At 36.1% G+C, this 12,755-nt stretch overlaps 3 protein-coding genes across 5 annotated transcripts; 1 reads left to right on the top strand and 2 right to left on the bottom strand.

The window, feature by feature from the left end:
* The first annotated feature begins 910 nt into the window (after positions 1–910).
* On the top strand, positions 911–3,668 carry LOC120494654 (SLC35A4 upstream open reading frame protein). 2 transcript variants are annotated; one of them, XM_039693936.2, is made up of 3 exons: positions 911–1,046; positions 1,482–1,580; positions 2,362–3,668. In XM_039693936.2, the coding sequence occupies exons 1-3, from the start codon at positions 1,035–1,037 to the stop codon at positions 2,551–2,553; spliced, it is 303 nt and encodes a 100-aa protein (XP_039549870.1). In that variant the 5' UTR covers positions 911–1,034; the 3' UTR covers positions 2,554–3,668. The 2 variants fall into 2 exon arrangements, with proteins under 2 accessions (XP_039549870.1, XP_039549869.1); XM_039693935.2 differs by lacking the exon at positions 911–1,046 and having other exon boundaries at positions 1,467–1,580.
* Positions 3,669–4,127: 459 nt separating this feature from the next.
* Positions 4,128–6,832, bottom strand: cd74b (CD74 molecule, major histocompatibility complex, class II invariant chain b). Of its 2 annotated transcripts, none has more exons than XM_039694007.2 (6): positions 6,643–6,832; positions 5,504–5,667; positions 5,302–5,387; positions 5,020–5,047; positions 4,728–4,928; positions 4,128–4,580 (listed from the first exon to the last, which is right to left on the bottom strand). In XM_039694007.2, exons 1-6 carry the CDS (start codon positions 6,720–6,722, stop codon positions 4,528–4,530), a joined length of 612 nt encoding a protein of 203 aa, XP_039549941.2. In that variant the 5' UTR covers positions 6,723–6,832; the 3' UTR covers positions 4,128–4,527. The 2 variants fall into 2 exon arrangements, with proteins under 2 accessions (XP_039549941.2, XP_039549942.2); XM_039694008.2 differs by having other exon boundaries at positions 5,504–5,664; positions 6,643–6,830.
* Positions 6,833–7,963: 1,131 nt separating this feature from the next.
* On the bottom strand, positions 7,964–11,057 carry rps14 (ribosomal protein S14). Its single transcript, XM_039694067.2, has 5 exons — positions 10,946–11,057; positions 10,156–10,306; positions 8,345–8,506; positions 8,161–8,237; positions 7,964–8,068 (listed from the first exon to the last, which is right to left on the bottom strand). The coding sequence occupies exons 2-5, from the start codon at positions 10,302–10,304 to the stop codon at positions 8,001–8,003; spliced, it is 456 nt and encodes a 151-aa protein (XP_039550001.1). The 5' UTR covers positions 10,305–10,306; positions 10,946–11,057; the 3' UTR covers positions 7,964–8,000.
* Positions 11,058–12,755: the final 1,698 nt, after the last annotated feature.

Here is a 12,755-nt window from a genome sequence, read left to right as displayed (position 1 = left end):
TAAAGCATAAACCGTCTCAATTGACTTTTGAATATGAAGTGCGCTTAAATGTATTTAGTATACACTTGTAGTGTACTTCGAATCTTAAAGGGATAGTTCACAAAAAAATGTCATCATTTACTACTCAGCCTCATGTTTTTTTCCCAAACCTGTATGAGTTTATTTTTTCTGCTGAACACACACACACAAAGATAATGTGAAGAATGTTGACAACCAAATGTTGATGGTAGACATTGACGTCCATAGTAGGAAAACAAATACTGTCTTATTACAACATTCTTCAAAATATCTTCTTTTGAAAAAAGAAACTCATGCAGGTTTGGAACAACATGAGGGTAAGTAAGCGATGACAGCATTTTCATTTTTGGGTGAAAAATCCCTTTAAATGTAATATTAATTAAATAAAACATGACAGTTTTCACACACTTCAGCCCACTATTAAAACGTACACTTTGTAAGTTTTACTTTAAAGTATTAAATGATCATGTTTTATAGGCCTAATCTTTTGCAATGCTTTAAAGCATTGAAATATTGAGTGAACGAAAGGTGGCTAAAACAATGGGAGGAAGAGAGGAAATGATGATGAGAGAAATGATGATGAAATGAGATGAGATCATTTCAAGGTTAAGATTTGTATACACGAAACTAAATGTACACTTTATAAGAGGAAACAATACAGAAAGGAGTGATTAGTGTGGACAAGTAGAAACACCGTCAGAAAGAAGGATTCTGAAACAAAATTTATGCAAAGATAAAACAGGCAATTTAAACAAGCAGATATTCAACAAAATTGTCTTTTTCAATATATTAATTTGTGGGAGAGGATATAAAAAAGGGAATTAGAGGAAGGCATTTGAATCCGCACTCCATACCAGTCGGTGGTGGTAATTAATCATTTCGTTGTTTGTCAACCGCGATTAAAACCTGAAAAGAAGAGAATGAGACAGACCCTTGTAATCAAACATAGAGCGCCATTTATGTAGGTTTCAGGTTGCTTAATCGAGCTCAGAATCGCTGATCCCACGCAAACAGTCATGGCGGACAAGGTTGGTGTGCTACCGAATTTAATTCGAATTTTTACAAGTCACTTTAATTTCTGTATATTTAGTACTGTTCGCGATTACTGTTTAGCTACTTAGTCATGGCATTTAGTGCCCGCGAAACAACGAAAATAAAACCAATTCTGCAGTTAAGTTCAGTGTTTGAGTTAATGACCCTGTCCAGTTCAGCAGACATCACTCTATGTGTTTTCCCTGTCACGTATCTGGCAGTTATTATAGAACCTGTATTTTATCCATATCCCTAAATATGTTTTAAATATATATATATTTTTTTTTTGATGAAACGTAAGATCTCTTTTCTGCTGGCACACCCGCGATGACTCATTCTGCTGACATTCCCATCAACCGCAACTATGATGACGGGGGGTTGTTTGTTTGCTGTAACTTACATTTCTTTATGTCTTTATGTTTCTTGAACAGGACCCATTCCGGCAGCTAAAAGACCTGTCTCTGCTGAAAGGCCAGCTTGAAGACATTCAGCGTCGGATGGAGGATGAAGTTGGGGTTGGAATTCCACAGGCAGGAGTTTATATATTTTTGTCAAACACATTTTTTTTTGTCATATTATTTTATACATCAGTTAGAGTGTACAAATTAAAGTTGTTTTACTTGCTTTGTTATCTACTGAAGATGAAATAGTGTTCATTTTAAATTCTTTCAAAAAACAAACAAACAAGAAAAACAGGTTTATTGTTGGTGAATTTACATTTATGTAAATCAAATTTTCCAAGGAAGTAAGTAAAATGTATCACAAAGCAAGCTTTGTTTTGTAGTGGGGTAAAAATCAAAGTATCCAAAAATAATGTAAAGGTTACGGATATAGATATTCTCTTTAGTAAATGTGTCAATATTTTTCAATAGTAGTTCAGTATATTTTTGTCAAACTCTGGACCCTTTTCACGGACTGTGATTCCTGCAACAATGAACAATGTTAATCTAGCGTGGTTATATTTCATTAACATAATAATAATAATACAAATGAAAATTCACAAATCTCTACTATTACCCTAGCATTAAATTGATCAAATAAAAAAGTGGCTTCAATAAAAGCACAAACCATCGATTAGCAACCTCGTGTCTTACAGTTGGTCTGAAACAAAATCAATTCCCTTATGGAGAAAGCAAATGGTATTTTTTACTTCTGGAAGCCGCATTATACGGCTGCTCTACTTTCTAGATTGCCTCTGTTGGAAATTTGTGGAAATGTAAGTGAACCCCGTAGATGTGAAAAGGGTCTGCATGATTATTTTGCTTAATGAAGTTCTTTATTTCCTCTCTCTTGCCCTCTTCCTCCATCTAGGGTGGAAGTGTGCTCAGTTCTCCCTTCCTCAAAGGCTTTTTGGCTGGTTATGTGGTGGCCAAGCTCCGCTCCTCTGCGGTCCTGGGAGTTCTTGTAGGAACATGCACTGGCATCTATGCCGCTCAGAGCTATCAAGTGCCTAACATCGAGCAGACCGTCAAAAACTACTTCAGCTCATTCGGGAAGAGATAGAGGGAGCCATATAAAACAATCTCAGAAAAACAGTGCCTCTTTCAAAGAACGTCTCGATTGAGGGTGCCACTCATCACACCACAGAACAACTGGATGTATTTAAATGACACTGTGTGTATATAAAATAACTGAGAGCTTCTCTGGTTAGCAGTGTTAGGCTGTTTTCTATTTCTAATTGGTGGGTGCTGCTTTTATATATACCCAAATTCCTCATGATGATGCAAATGGCCAAAACTTTTCTTATCAGTCCTTCATATGCTTCTGGCTAGTCTGTTACATGAATATTTTTGCCAATCATTTATTTTTTAATAGAAGTTTGCACTAAAACGGATGAACAATCAGGCCCAACAAACTATTGTAAATAAATAATGTATGGCATTGAACATTTCCTGTACCTGTGAAATATCAGATGTTGCTAGACTTGAGTTGCTGAAATGTTTGACATAGTTTTTTGAATAAATATGTTGCACTTTACCACTCTCAACTCTATCACTTCTGCTTGTAATGAATAATAATGGAAGTGACATAGAAAACAGGAAGTAGCCCAATTAGAGCATGAAAACTAATTCACACGCAGTTGGTTTTCGGATGCGGGATTGAATTCAAGTGGTGTGTTTTTAAAGTGTAATTTACATTGTAATGCATCATTTGTCTATATAAAGAATTAATTGAAAACAGTAGTTATCAATCTTGAGTTTTTTTTTCTTTGCTTGATGTTCTTTTGTTTTGGCTTTGTGCTTATTTCAATAATGCACGATATGTTGTTTTTTAAGAGATTCTTTTACATAAAGGCTGTTTTTTTCCAAGAATTTATGAAAGTGTTTTATTTTAATGAACAAAATCTCAAATTGCTCTCTATAAAAAAAAATGTATGCAAGAAGTTCATTTTATTTTATTTTTTTTTGTAGAAAAAAAATGTTAACAAAAAGAATTAAATCTGGGCCATGATGTACAACCCAATCACTTGTTAACCCTTATATTATGTTTGGGGTCAATTTGACAAATCGGAAATACTGGTTAAGCTAGAATATATATAAATATGTGAATCTTTTGAAATTTTTAAAATGAATATTCATGAACATTTTGTGATTTTCTCATTAAAGCTCATGAACATGCCTGCAATGTTTTGATATTTAGGAATGCATGAACAAAATTTTGCTCATGGGTCAATTTGACACAATTTCCTGGTTATTCACGGCCCAAGAAAAAAAAAACTACATATAATTTTAAAACAAATAAAAATAAAACTTTTAAAAGAGATCAAAATTTTAAATTAACAAAAAAAGTAACAAATCTGTTCATAAGATTATTTTTTTAAACAAATGGTTAAATTCAATAGTTGTAAAAACTATTTGTTCTCATGTTGTTGTTTTTTTTAATTGTATTGAATTTACTTAGGATCAGTTTGACCCACAACATGAAAAGCATACCCAGAATTTGAACATATGATAAAATCGTGTGTGTGTGTGTGTGTTTGATCTACCCTTAAATTATGCATGCTAATTTAAAGATCCCTAAAATATTTGCAAGTATCCCTTGGGTCACAGAAAATCACATCCAGACAGAATCACACAAATGGTTAGAATTTATGTTTATTGGCCATCTCTGTTTGCTCTCCATTATACATTTCCCATCCTTCAATATAACAGTTATCTCTCATCAACCAGTCTATGAATATTCAATTAAATGTTAGTTAAAAAAACAACAACAATAGTACAATTCTATTATTAAAGTGAAAGTTTTTTATTTAAAGGTCAACACTGCTACAGATGATCTATTAAAGTCTGTCATTATTACCAGTACAATACGAAGCACAATTAACTTTCAGATTTTCACGACAGCAAAATATCTAGCTAAAATGCTTACCTCAAACCAAGCTATGAATCTAAAGTAAATGTGAAAGTCCAGCTGTTAAAGTTAAAGATAAAGACACCAGATTGTGATATTTAAGAAGTCTTCCTTCACTGCTCTTCTTCAGTGGCCATCTTTTCCCACCAGAGGCTCCATCACCGTTGTATCAGCAGCAGCTAAAATAAACAACAGTGACGCATGCTTTTATCAGAGCTATATCACTAGACTTAAAATATGCTTTTGTGTTCAGCAGAAGAAATAAATTCAGACATGTTTGTAACAACTCGGGTCATCTATGCCACAGTAGTACATTCAGCTCATACCGGAACACTGAAGAGGACCCTCGGTCATCGAATCAGGAATCTGAACGCCGCTCTTGTCCACACACCAGCACCATTTAGTCTCATCCCAGCACTGCTTGAGCTGGTAGTCCCCGTTCTCATCACACCTGGGGCGGAAGGACGGCAGGGGACTCTTGACCACCCCGGCGGCCTCCTTCAGGCACTGAGACAGGACACTGGGCTCTGTGGGACACAAATGAATAGGGCACACATGAGTGTGTGTGTGAGCCGAGGACACTAAATCTGGTGTTTGACAATGACAAGATCTTGATACCTGGTTTGGGAGATGAGGAAGGGGAATCCTGAAAAATAGACAAATAACACTTGAGGGAGTTGTAGATGGCAGGATTTATATATTGTTATGTATACTTTCTTTCAAAAACATAAAAAATGAATTATCCCAAACAAACTTTTGACCGATAGTGTCAATGTCTAAAAAGCAAACCCGTCAGAAAAAAACACAGCTCTAAAACTTGATTTGATTTCCTGGCTCAATCCTGACACCACGTGTCCGCTTGTTCACATTACAACACGATCAAGAGGAAATGAGTTTCACCTTGTCTTTGGGCGAGTCGTCAAGCGTCAGAGCGAGGGAGCTCATAGGGAGCTGCATTTTCATGGGAACCCCTTGACTGCGCATGACTGCACAAAAAAGGGAAGTAAGCCAGAGTTAATTTGCTTCTAGTCTAGATGACATCTATGGTAATGGGTTTAAATGGTAAGATGGACGGAAGCCCATAAGATGGTAGTTCTCTGACCAAACTTCCGGCTGAGCTCATGCAGGCGGTCGTTGCGTCTCTCGAGGGTGTTGAGCTGCTCTCTGTGGTTGTACGACATGTAGGCGGTGAAGGCCTGACCTGCGATCAGTATCCCGGCCAACAGAGTCACTCCTGCCACCTTCAGGGCCCGACTGTTAGATCTGCTGGGACACAGAGAACAAGTGGATTCATACGAGTGACTATATAATATGCTCAAGGCTGCGGTTATATTCTGAGATTTCATAATGTACCTTGTTGAAACATAATAATAACATAAATATACAAATAAAATAAGAGTTACATGCTGTGGTGGCGGCACCGAACAAATTATTAAAAAAAAAGACGCTCGGATGAAAACTGTTCTGTGTCGGACGTTTGATAAAGTTTGGTTAACATTATTCACAACAAAACCAAAAACAGTCTAAAAAACAGAATTGAGCTTGCTTGGCCATTTAAATGGATTGTTCACCCCACAAAAATATTTTTTTCGATATTTGAGAAAATATCATTTTCATTTATGACATTTGAGAAAATATAATTTTCTCACCCACAAGTTGTTCCAAACCTGTATGAGTTTCTTTCTTCTGTTGAACTCAAAAGAAGACATTTTGATGAACGTCGGTAACCAGGCAGTTGATGGACTCCATGGGGAAGTTACCGACATTCTTCAAAATATCTTCTTTTGTCTACAACAGAAGAAAGGAAAAATGAAACGTATACAGATTTGGAACAACTAGTGAGTGAGAAAATGATAACAAAAAATATTTTAGTGGGGTGAGATATCACTTTAAATTGTACCGAGTTATGAGTGCAAGCAATAATGTGATACGCATCGAAAACATCGCGATGACAAAAAACGCAGACAATAAAACGCAAAAAAAACCCCCACAATATTTCTTACACAATGCATTATAGATTACATTTTTTTGAAGCACTGCTAATGAAGACTTGTATAGTGATGTTTTATATGTTTTTACATAATTTTTTTCTGCTTATTTACGGACCACCAAGCAAAATGTTCTGCTTATTTACATTTTCAACCACTCATTGCATTTACCTGCATTTAGCATTTATAATTGAGAGAAACCAAGATTTGTTTATAAAAGAAAAATAAAATAAAAAAGCCAAAGTTTCCTCACCCTCCCCGAGGTCCCATGTTGATTGTAGTTTGCTCACTTTGAGCTCTGAGAAGTGGCCCCTCGGTTCCGTCGGTCGACATTTCTGCTTTACAGTCAGAAACTTCCCAAAATGTTGGTAATTTGATCAAGGGATTTTTGTAACAGCTCTCTAATATGAAAACTTGAGAACTGAGAGTCTAGCAGTGTGACACTGGGATGAAAGTGTCTACAGAGCAGATGGAGGTCATTATTTCATTGGATAAGACGCGCTGCATCATCAGTTGTCAGACAAACGCGAACTTGAATAACTTTTTCCTCGAGTCTCTCATAGCCTCATGCATTCTTTGTGCGAATTTTGAATTGCGATTTTCAACATTTTAAGGAAATTTGTCAGTAATTAGAGGCGCAGTTGATTTTGTGAGACTTTTTTTATGGCGCCTCTTGCAAAAAAACCCCAAACAAAACAAAAATCCGTTTGAAACATAAATGTGCAAAAAAGCCATAAATAATGACAGTAGCCTACTTATATATTGTTAATATCTGACACTGATCATCATAATTGAACTAGATATAGTTATTTTTGTATTTTCAATTATTAAATTACATATTCAAGTTTTACTTTCACTTATCTTGTTTGTCCCGTGTTCGGCAAGTTACTAAAGTAATTATACTAGCCAGGCTAATTAATTATATCTTTAACAGTGTAATTAGATTACTAATAACTCTAAAACGTATGTCATTACATTTCTTTCTTAATCCCTTTACAAGTTATATACATATATTTTAACATTTGACATTGAATTTTGATGTTTAATCCACTGTTGTTTTACATAGAATTGTCCTTTAGTCTAATGCAACTACATTTGAAGCAACTCATTAAATTACAGAAATTGAGTGAATAATTTTTAAGAAAAGTAATTAAATTACAGTAAATACACTCAACAGTGTCTCCCAACTTGGTGCAGATAAAACCACTCAATTACAGCACAACACGTTTTATGCAAGTCTGTATGGTCAGGTGGTCATATGTTGCTGTCTGATATTACTTGTTGATGAGTCTCAAATTTCAGAACAGATTTTTAGTTGTTTTTTTTTTTACTTTGAATCCCAATTTCAGTCTCTGCGCATCTTAAAATACTTTCTGAAATGAGGAAATTGAATGTTCTGGCATAATCTGAATAAAGAGGTTTTCTTGGTATTCCCCGAGCATTCATTCATTCAGTTTCAAAACACCAGAACATTATACATTAAACCAGTCAGACATGTATAATCAGCTAAAGGAAGCCAAACACAGCAATCATAAGAAATCAACTTGTGCTTCAGTGAAGACAGGAGGCGAAAGTATTATTTGACACTTTATTCTGAAAAAATCCAATAGTTTACAGACGACGTCCACGACGACCTCCCTTTCTGCGGGTGCTGTCTGATGGAATGGGGGTGACGTCCTCTGGAAAAGAAAGTGAAAGTGAATGAGACTTCCTCATGGAAACAGTTTTATAAGCCACTGAACAGAGATCAGTCCTCATTAGATTAACGCACCGATACGGCCGATCTTCATGCCAGAACGAGCCAGAGCCCTGAGGGCAGACTGTGCCCCCGGTCCAGGTGTCTTGGTTCTTATAGGGGGAAAAGGAGCAAGTAAGTCATAATGCAAGCCCATGTTCCTCATTCCCATAAACCCACAAAATGACATCTCATCAGTCCGGGTCTGTAAAGGTCTCACCTGTTTCCACCAGTGGCCCTCAGCTTGATGTGCAGGGCAGTGATCCCCAGCTCCTTGCACCTCTGAGCCACATCCTGAGCCGCCAACATCGCAGCATAAGGGGAGGACTCGTCTCTGTCGGCCTTCACCTTCATCCCACCAGTAACACGGCAGATCGTTTCTCTGAAGATCAAGAGGAAGGAAAACTCAATCAGAAGATGATCACCACCAGGATGCATCATCAAATCACCTCAAAAGATTTCGTTCACCCAAAAATTAAGTCAACATCACATGGACTTTCTTCCAAGAAAATACTGGGCACACAATTTAACGAAAAACAAAACAATAGGCCTGTAAAAGAGGAAGACCAAAATTAAAGTCACTGAAGACCAGGGTTTGTAAGGCGAAATGTGCAAGAACCATAGATGTTGAATGTAACTTCATCTATCCACATGCCATCAATATAAAACTTTGTGTGATCAATCATATTTAAGCTATCAAATATTTAGGGCTGTACTCAACCAAAGAAAATATTGGTCGACTGAAGTCCTGAAATTTGACCAAAAATGACGTTAGAAAAAAACCCCCATTAAATTAGCTGTGCACTGTGCAAAGTATTTGGTAGCCTTGTTGTCCGCCTGAATTAATTATAAACAAAAACCTAGTACGCCCCATTAGCAGTTAGCGCTTTCCACGTGATGAAATGAACATGGCAAAAAAAACAAAAACAAAAAACAGAATGTCAAACCAGAACGTATCACAATAATAATCGACCGGGACAGTGCAGCCCTACAAATATTTGAGAACTTAAGGAAAAGGCAAAATTGTTAGAGCAACAGTCAGTTCTGGAGGACAAAATCGAACAGATTTTTTATAGCAATATACACTCAGCATTATATCAACTTACATAAATCTTGTTGCAAAAGTCAGGTTCCGGAAAACAAACATTAAATTTTTCCATAGGAAAGTTGATTTAACAATAACTTAAACACTTCCAACTCTTTTCCTACTATTGGCAAACTGTTCAATGATTTCGGAAGTTTTACCTTTCACTATACATATTTAGATATATCGAAATCGTCTTCCATTGCGATTTCCCGTACATCTAAATATGTTTAGTGAAAGGTAAACCTTCCGAAATGTAAACAATGCGTGACAGACACGCGAGAGATCACTTCTGGCGTAACGTCCGGAGATGGTTCATCCGATTCAGATCAGTTTGACGGCTGTTAACAAGAGGTAAAAACTATACAAATTCTGTTCATTTTCTCACACAAACCGCTCGTTTCGTGTCTTAAGCCATCAGTGTGTACTTTCATGAGTAATTAAATCATGTTTAATTTTGACTTCTCTGTTCATGCTCTTTGAGGTGGACCCCCTAAAACTGCATTATAGGACTGACAGACAACAACGGTTTGACCAAAAAATGTCAAAATTGAAAATGCTGTGGAAACAAAGACAACTACATCTTGGATGGCCTTGAAGTAAGCTAAAACATATCAAAAATTAATTTCAAAGTGAACTATCCCTTTAACATCCATATGATATGACCTACTTTGCTGTATAATTTTGGGGCTTGATAGTCCCAGTCTACTTTCACTTATTACACAGAATAAAGATATTATTTATGGTGAACATCACACAGGTTTGAATTGAGAGGGTGACCAAGTTAAAAAATTAATTTTAGGTAAACTACGATAAGGATTGAGATATTAACAAAACTGTTTAACATATCAATGTAACTTACTCAGCCCACATTTTGCTAGTATTTTTGCTTTTTCTATGCATATTGCATACAATTTTTTTTCTCTTCACATTTTTGTGTTACTTACTTGCCGGAGAGGTCAGTGACATGCACAAAGGTGTCGTTGAAGGATGCGAAAATGTGGCAGACTCCAAAAACATTCTCGCCTTCGGCAACCTGAGGTCCCAGACTGATGACCTGCTCTTCCTTCTTTTCCTTACCCTTGCGAGGTGCCATTGCTGAAAAACATCAATATTCAACAGTCAGGTCAACGTAATATGAAAAAAATTCATCGTCACATAATAATTCAGACCCTGAGGTCTAAATATTAAGTTAAACAAGGTCTCTCTTATTGACATGCTCTTCTAATAACGTTACATTCGAGAAGATATTCTGGTGTACGACTGCGAGTTTAAACTAGTTAGTCATAGCATTATATACTGACTTAATTCATTCAACATTAACTGCTATTATCATGAAATACTTGGGGAAACAAATCCAGAAAGGCCAAAGGATTTACCGACCTGTTTTTAGACGCTAACAAACTTAACGTAAGGTTCAGCATTAAAACGTGTAAGATATTTATAACGAAGACGTTTACTTTGCTCGAGAAACTAAGCACATTTCCTCAAATAGTGTAAACCAGCGAGTATATCTGTAACTGTAGCGGCTCGTGCAGCTGCGCTAGGCGGACCAATATGGTGCAGGACCCCGCTACTGATAATCCGCTTAAAATACTGCATTTATCACTATTTATGGGAGAAATATCACGTTTTACTGGTGCTGGAGATGATTGGGGACGTTACAGAAGTTCGATTTTATATTGCACACTTTTTATAAAGGTAGGATTTTAACGGATTGTAACAGTGTTCTCTTACCTATGTGTGTCTCTAATCGAGGCCGAAACAGGAAAGGAAAGAGAAAACGCTGCCGGGTTGAAAGTTCAATCTCTCGAAACGGAAGTAATAGTACATAGAAAATGCAATAAAAGTCCCCTATGTATACCCCTCGCGTGCTCAGAAATATGTACTCGTTTGTTAAAAGATAGATAGATAGATAGATAGATGGATAGATAGATAGATAGATAGATAGATAGACAGACAGACAGACAGACAGACAGACAGACAGACAGACAGATGTCTGTACATTTACGCCTCAGTTTATTTTGTATGCTTTATTTTGCTTAATTTGTTCAGGGTAATTGTGTAAGTGATTATCTCTTGCTCGCTTTACTGCTTTTATCTGTTTAGTAAATCATTTGTTTTGGTACATTGACAAATAATTAAAAATATTAAGCTCCCTCATGCAACCTATTCACATATTATTAATCATTTAAAAAAGTATTATTTTTATTAGTTTGCTGATACAGACATTTATATTCCAGCACATTTCAACCCATACATTAATTTACTGTCACTACAGTCATGAAATAAAAACTTCTTTTTTTTTTGTGAGAGTCAACAAATTTTTTCAGTTTTTTTCCCCCCCAGGGTTTTGTTGCAACAAATGTGTTTATGATATTATGATATCATTGAAAACTTACCCAACATTAAATCACATCTAACAACCAGACAATTTCACCATGGCTTAAAGAAAATCTCCTGACACTTTTCAGTATGACTTAATACTCCAAAAAGTAAGTTCATTAAAATGACGAATGTCTTCTAGGACAGCACATGCATCTATATTGCATGTTCATACTAAAACAAATCATACAAAGCATATACTGTGGCCATGCAGTGTTCAGCCTTCCAAATGTAAATGAACAGTCTGTGGTTAATGTAGCGGCTCATTGGCAGTGTCAGAATGATGGAGAGTACAGCTCTGGCCGATATGCACTCTGCTTTGATGAGTGTGTGATGTGGACGCAAGCCATGCTCACAGATGCCCTGCTGCTGCTGACAGATTGAGATGCAGCTGTAGTTTATGTTTGTTTTAAATATCAAACCAACCAGTGACACACCACTGTTTCATGGGACAAGGATCAGCTGTCAGGCTTATACTTTTGATGTTAAAAGGCATTAATATTCGAGATAATGGAATATGGAGAAGCTTTATATACAACAAGAAATCTTTTTATCTATCTATCTATCTATCTATCTATCTATCTATCTATCTATCTATCTATCTATCTATCTATCTATCTATCTATCTATCTATCTATCTATCTATCTATCTATCTATCTATCTATCTATCTATCTATCTATCTATCTATCTATCTATCTACTTTTATTCATCTTCGGAATACAAATTAATGTCTCTCCATTGACTGTCATTTTGACAAATTTCCAAAGAGACTCAATCGCTTTATATGATGAACAGATTATATTTAGTCTACTGTATACATATATTGTATAAACATACTGTATAAACATTGATCAACGAACATAAACTGAAGCTCAACCGAACCTGCTTGACGCACGAGACCAAATCTCATTGGTTCTTGCTGAAGCTCAAACGTGCTGCGTGAGCTTGAGTTGATGAATATTTATGTGAATAAAAGACTAAATACAACCTGTTCATCTGTATAAAGCGATTGAATCTCTTCGGAAAATGTTGGACTAAACCACTCAATTCATATGGATACGTTTTGCGATCACTTTAACCCTCAGGTGTTCTTCGTCACACTTGTTATCTTAGAGTCACACTTGTTATCTTCCTGGTCAAAAGTGACCGGACAACTAAAA

This window comes from Pimephales promelas, chromosome 19 (assembly GCF_988280905.1).
Source record: "Pimephales promelas chromosome 19, fPimPro1.hap1.1, whole genome shotgun sequence".
Classification (NCBI taxonomy): domain Eukaryota; kingdom Metazoa; phylum Chordata; class Actinopteri; order Cypriniformes; family Leuciscidae; genus Pimephales; species Pimephales promelas.
This window is presented reverse-complemented; position numbering and strand designations above follow the sequence as displayed.

Coding starts and splice junctions, on each gene's coding strand:
- cd74b (XM_039694007.2), bottom strand. CDS start 6,722: ATGTCGACCGACGGAACCGAGGGGCCACTTCTCAGAGCTCAAAGTGAG. Junction 5,668..6,642: donor AACATGGGACCTCGGGGAGG/GTGAGGAAACTT, acceptor TCTGTGTCCCAG/CAGATCTAACAGTCGGGCCC. Junction 5,388..5,503: donor TGAGCTCAGCCGGAAGTTTG/GTCAGAGAACTA, acceptor TTTTTTGTGCAG/TCATGCGCAGTCAAGGGGTT.
- rps14 (XM_039694067.2), bottom strand. CDS start 10,304: ATGGCACCTCGCAAGGGTAAGGAAAAGAAGGAAGAGCAGGTCATCAGT. Junction 8,238..8,344: donor AGGGCCACTGGTGGAAACAG/GTGAGACCTTTA, acceptor TCCCCCTATAAG/AACCAAGACACCTGGACCGG. Junction 8,069..8,160: donor CATGAAGATCGGCCGTATCG/GTGCGTTAATCT, acceptor TTTCTTTTCCAG/AGGACGTCACCCCCATTCCA.
- LOC120494654 (XM_039693935.2), top strand. CDS start 1,467: ATGTTTCTTGAACAGGACCCATTCCGGCAGCTAAAAGACCTGTCTCTG. Junction 1,581..2,361: donor TTGGGGTTGGAATTCCACAG/GCAGGAGTTTAT, acceptor TCCTCCATCTAG/GGTGGAAGTGTGCTCAGTTC.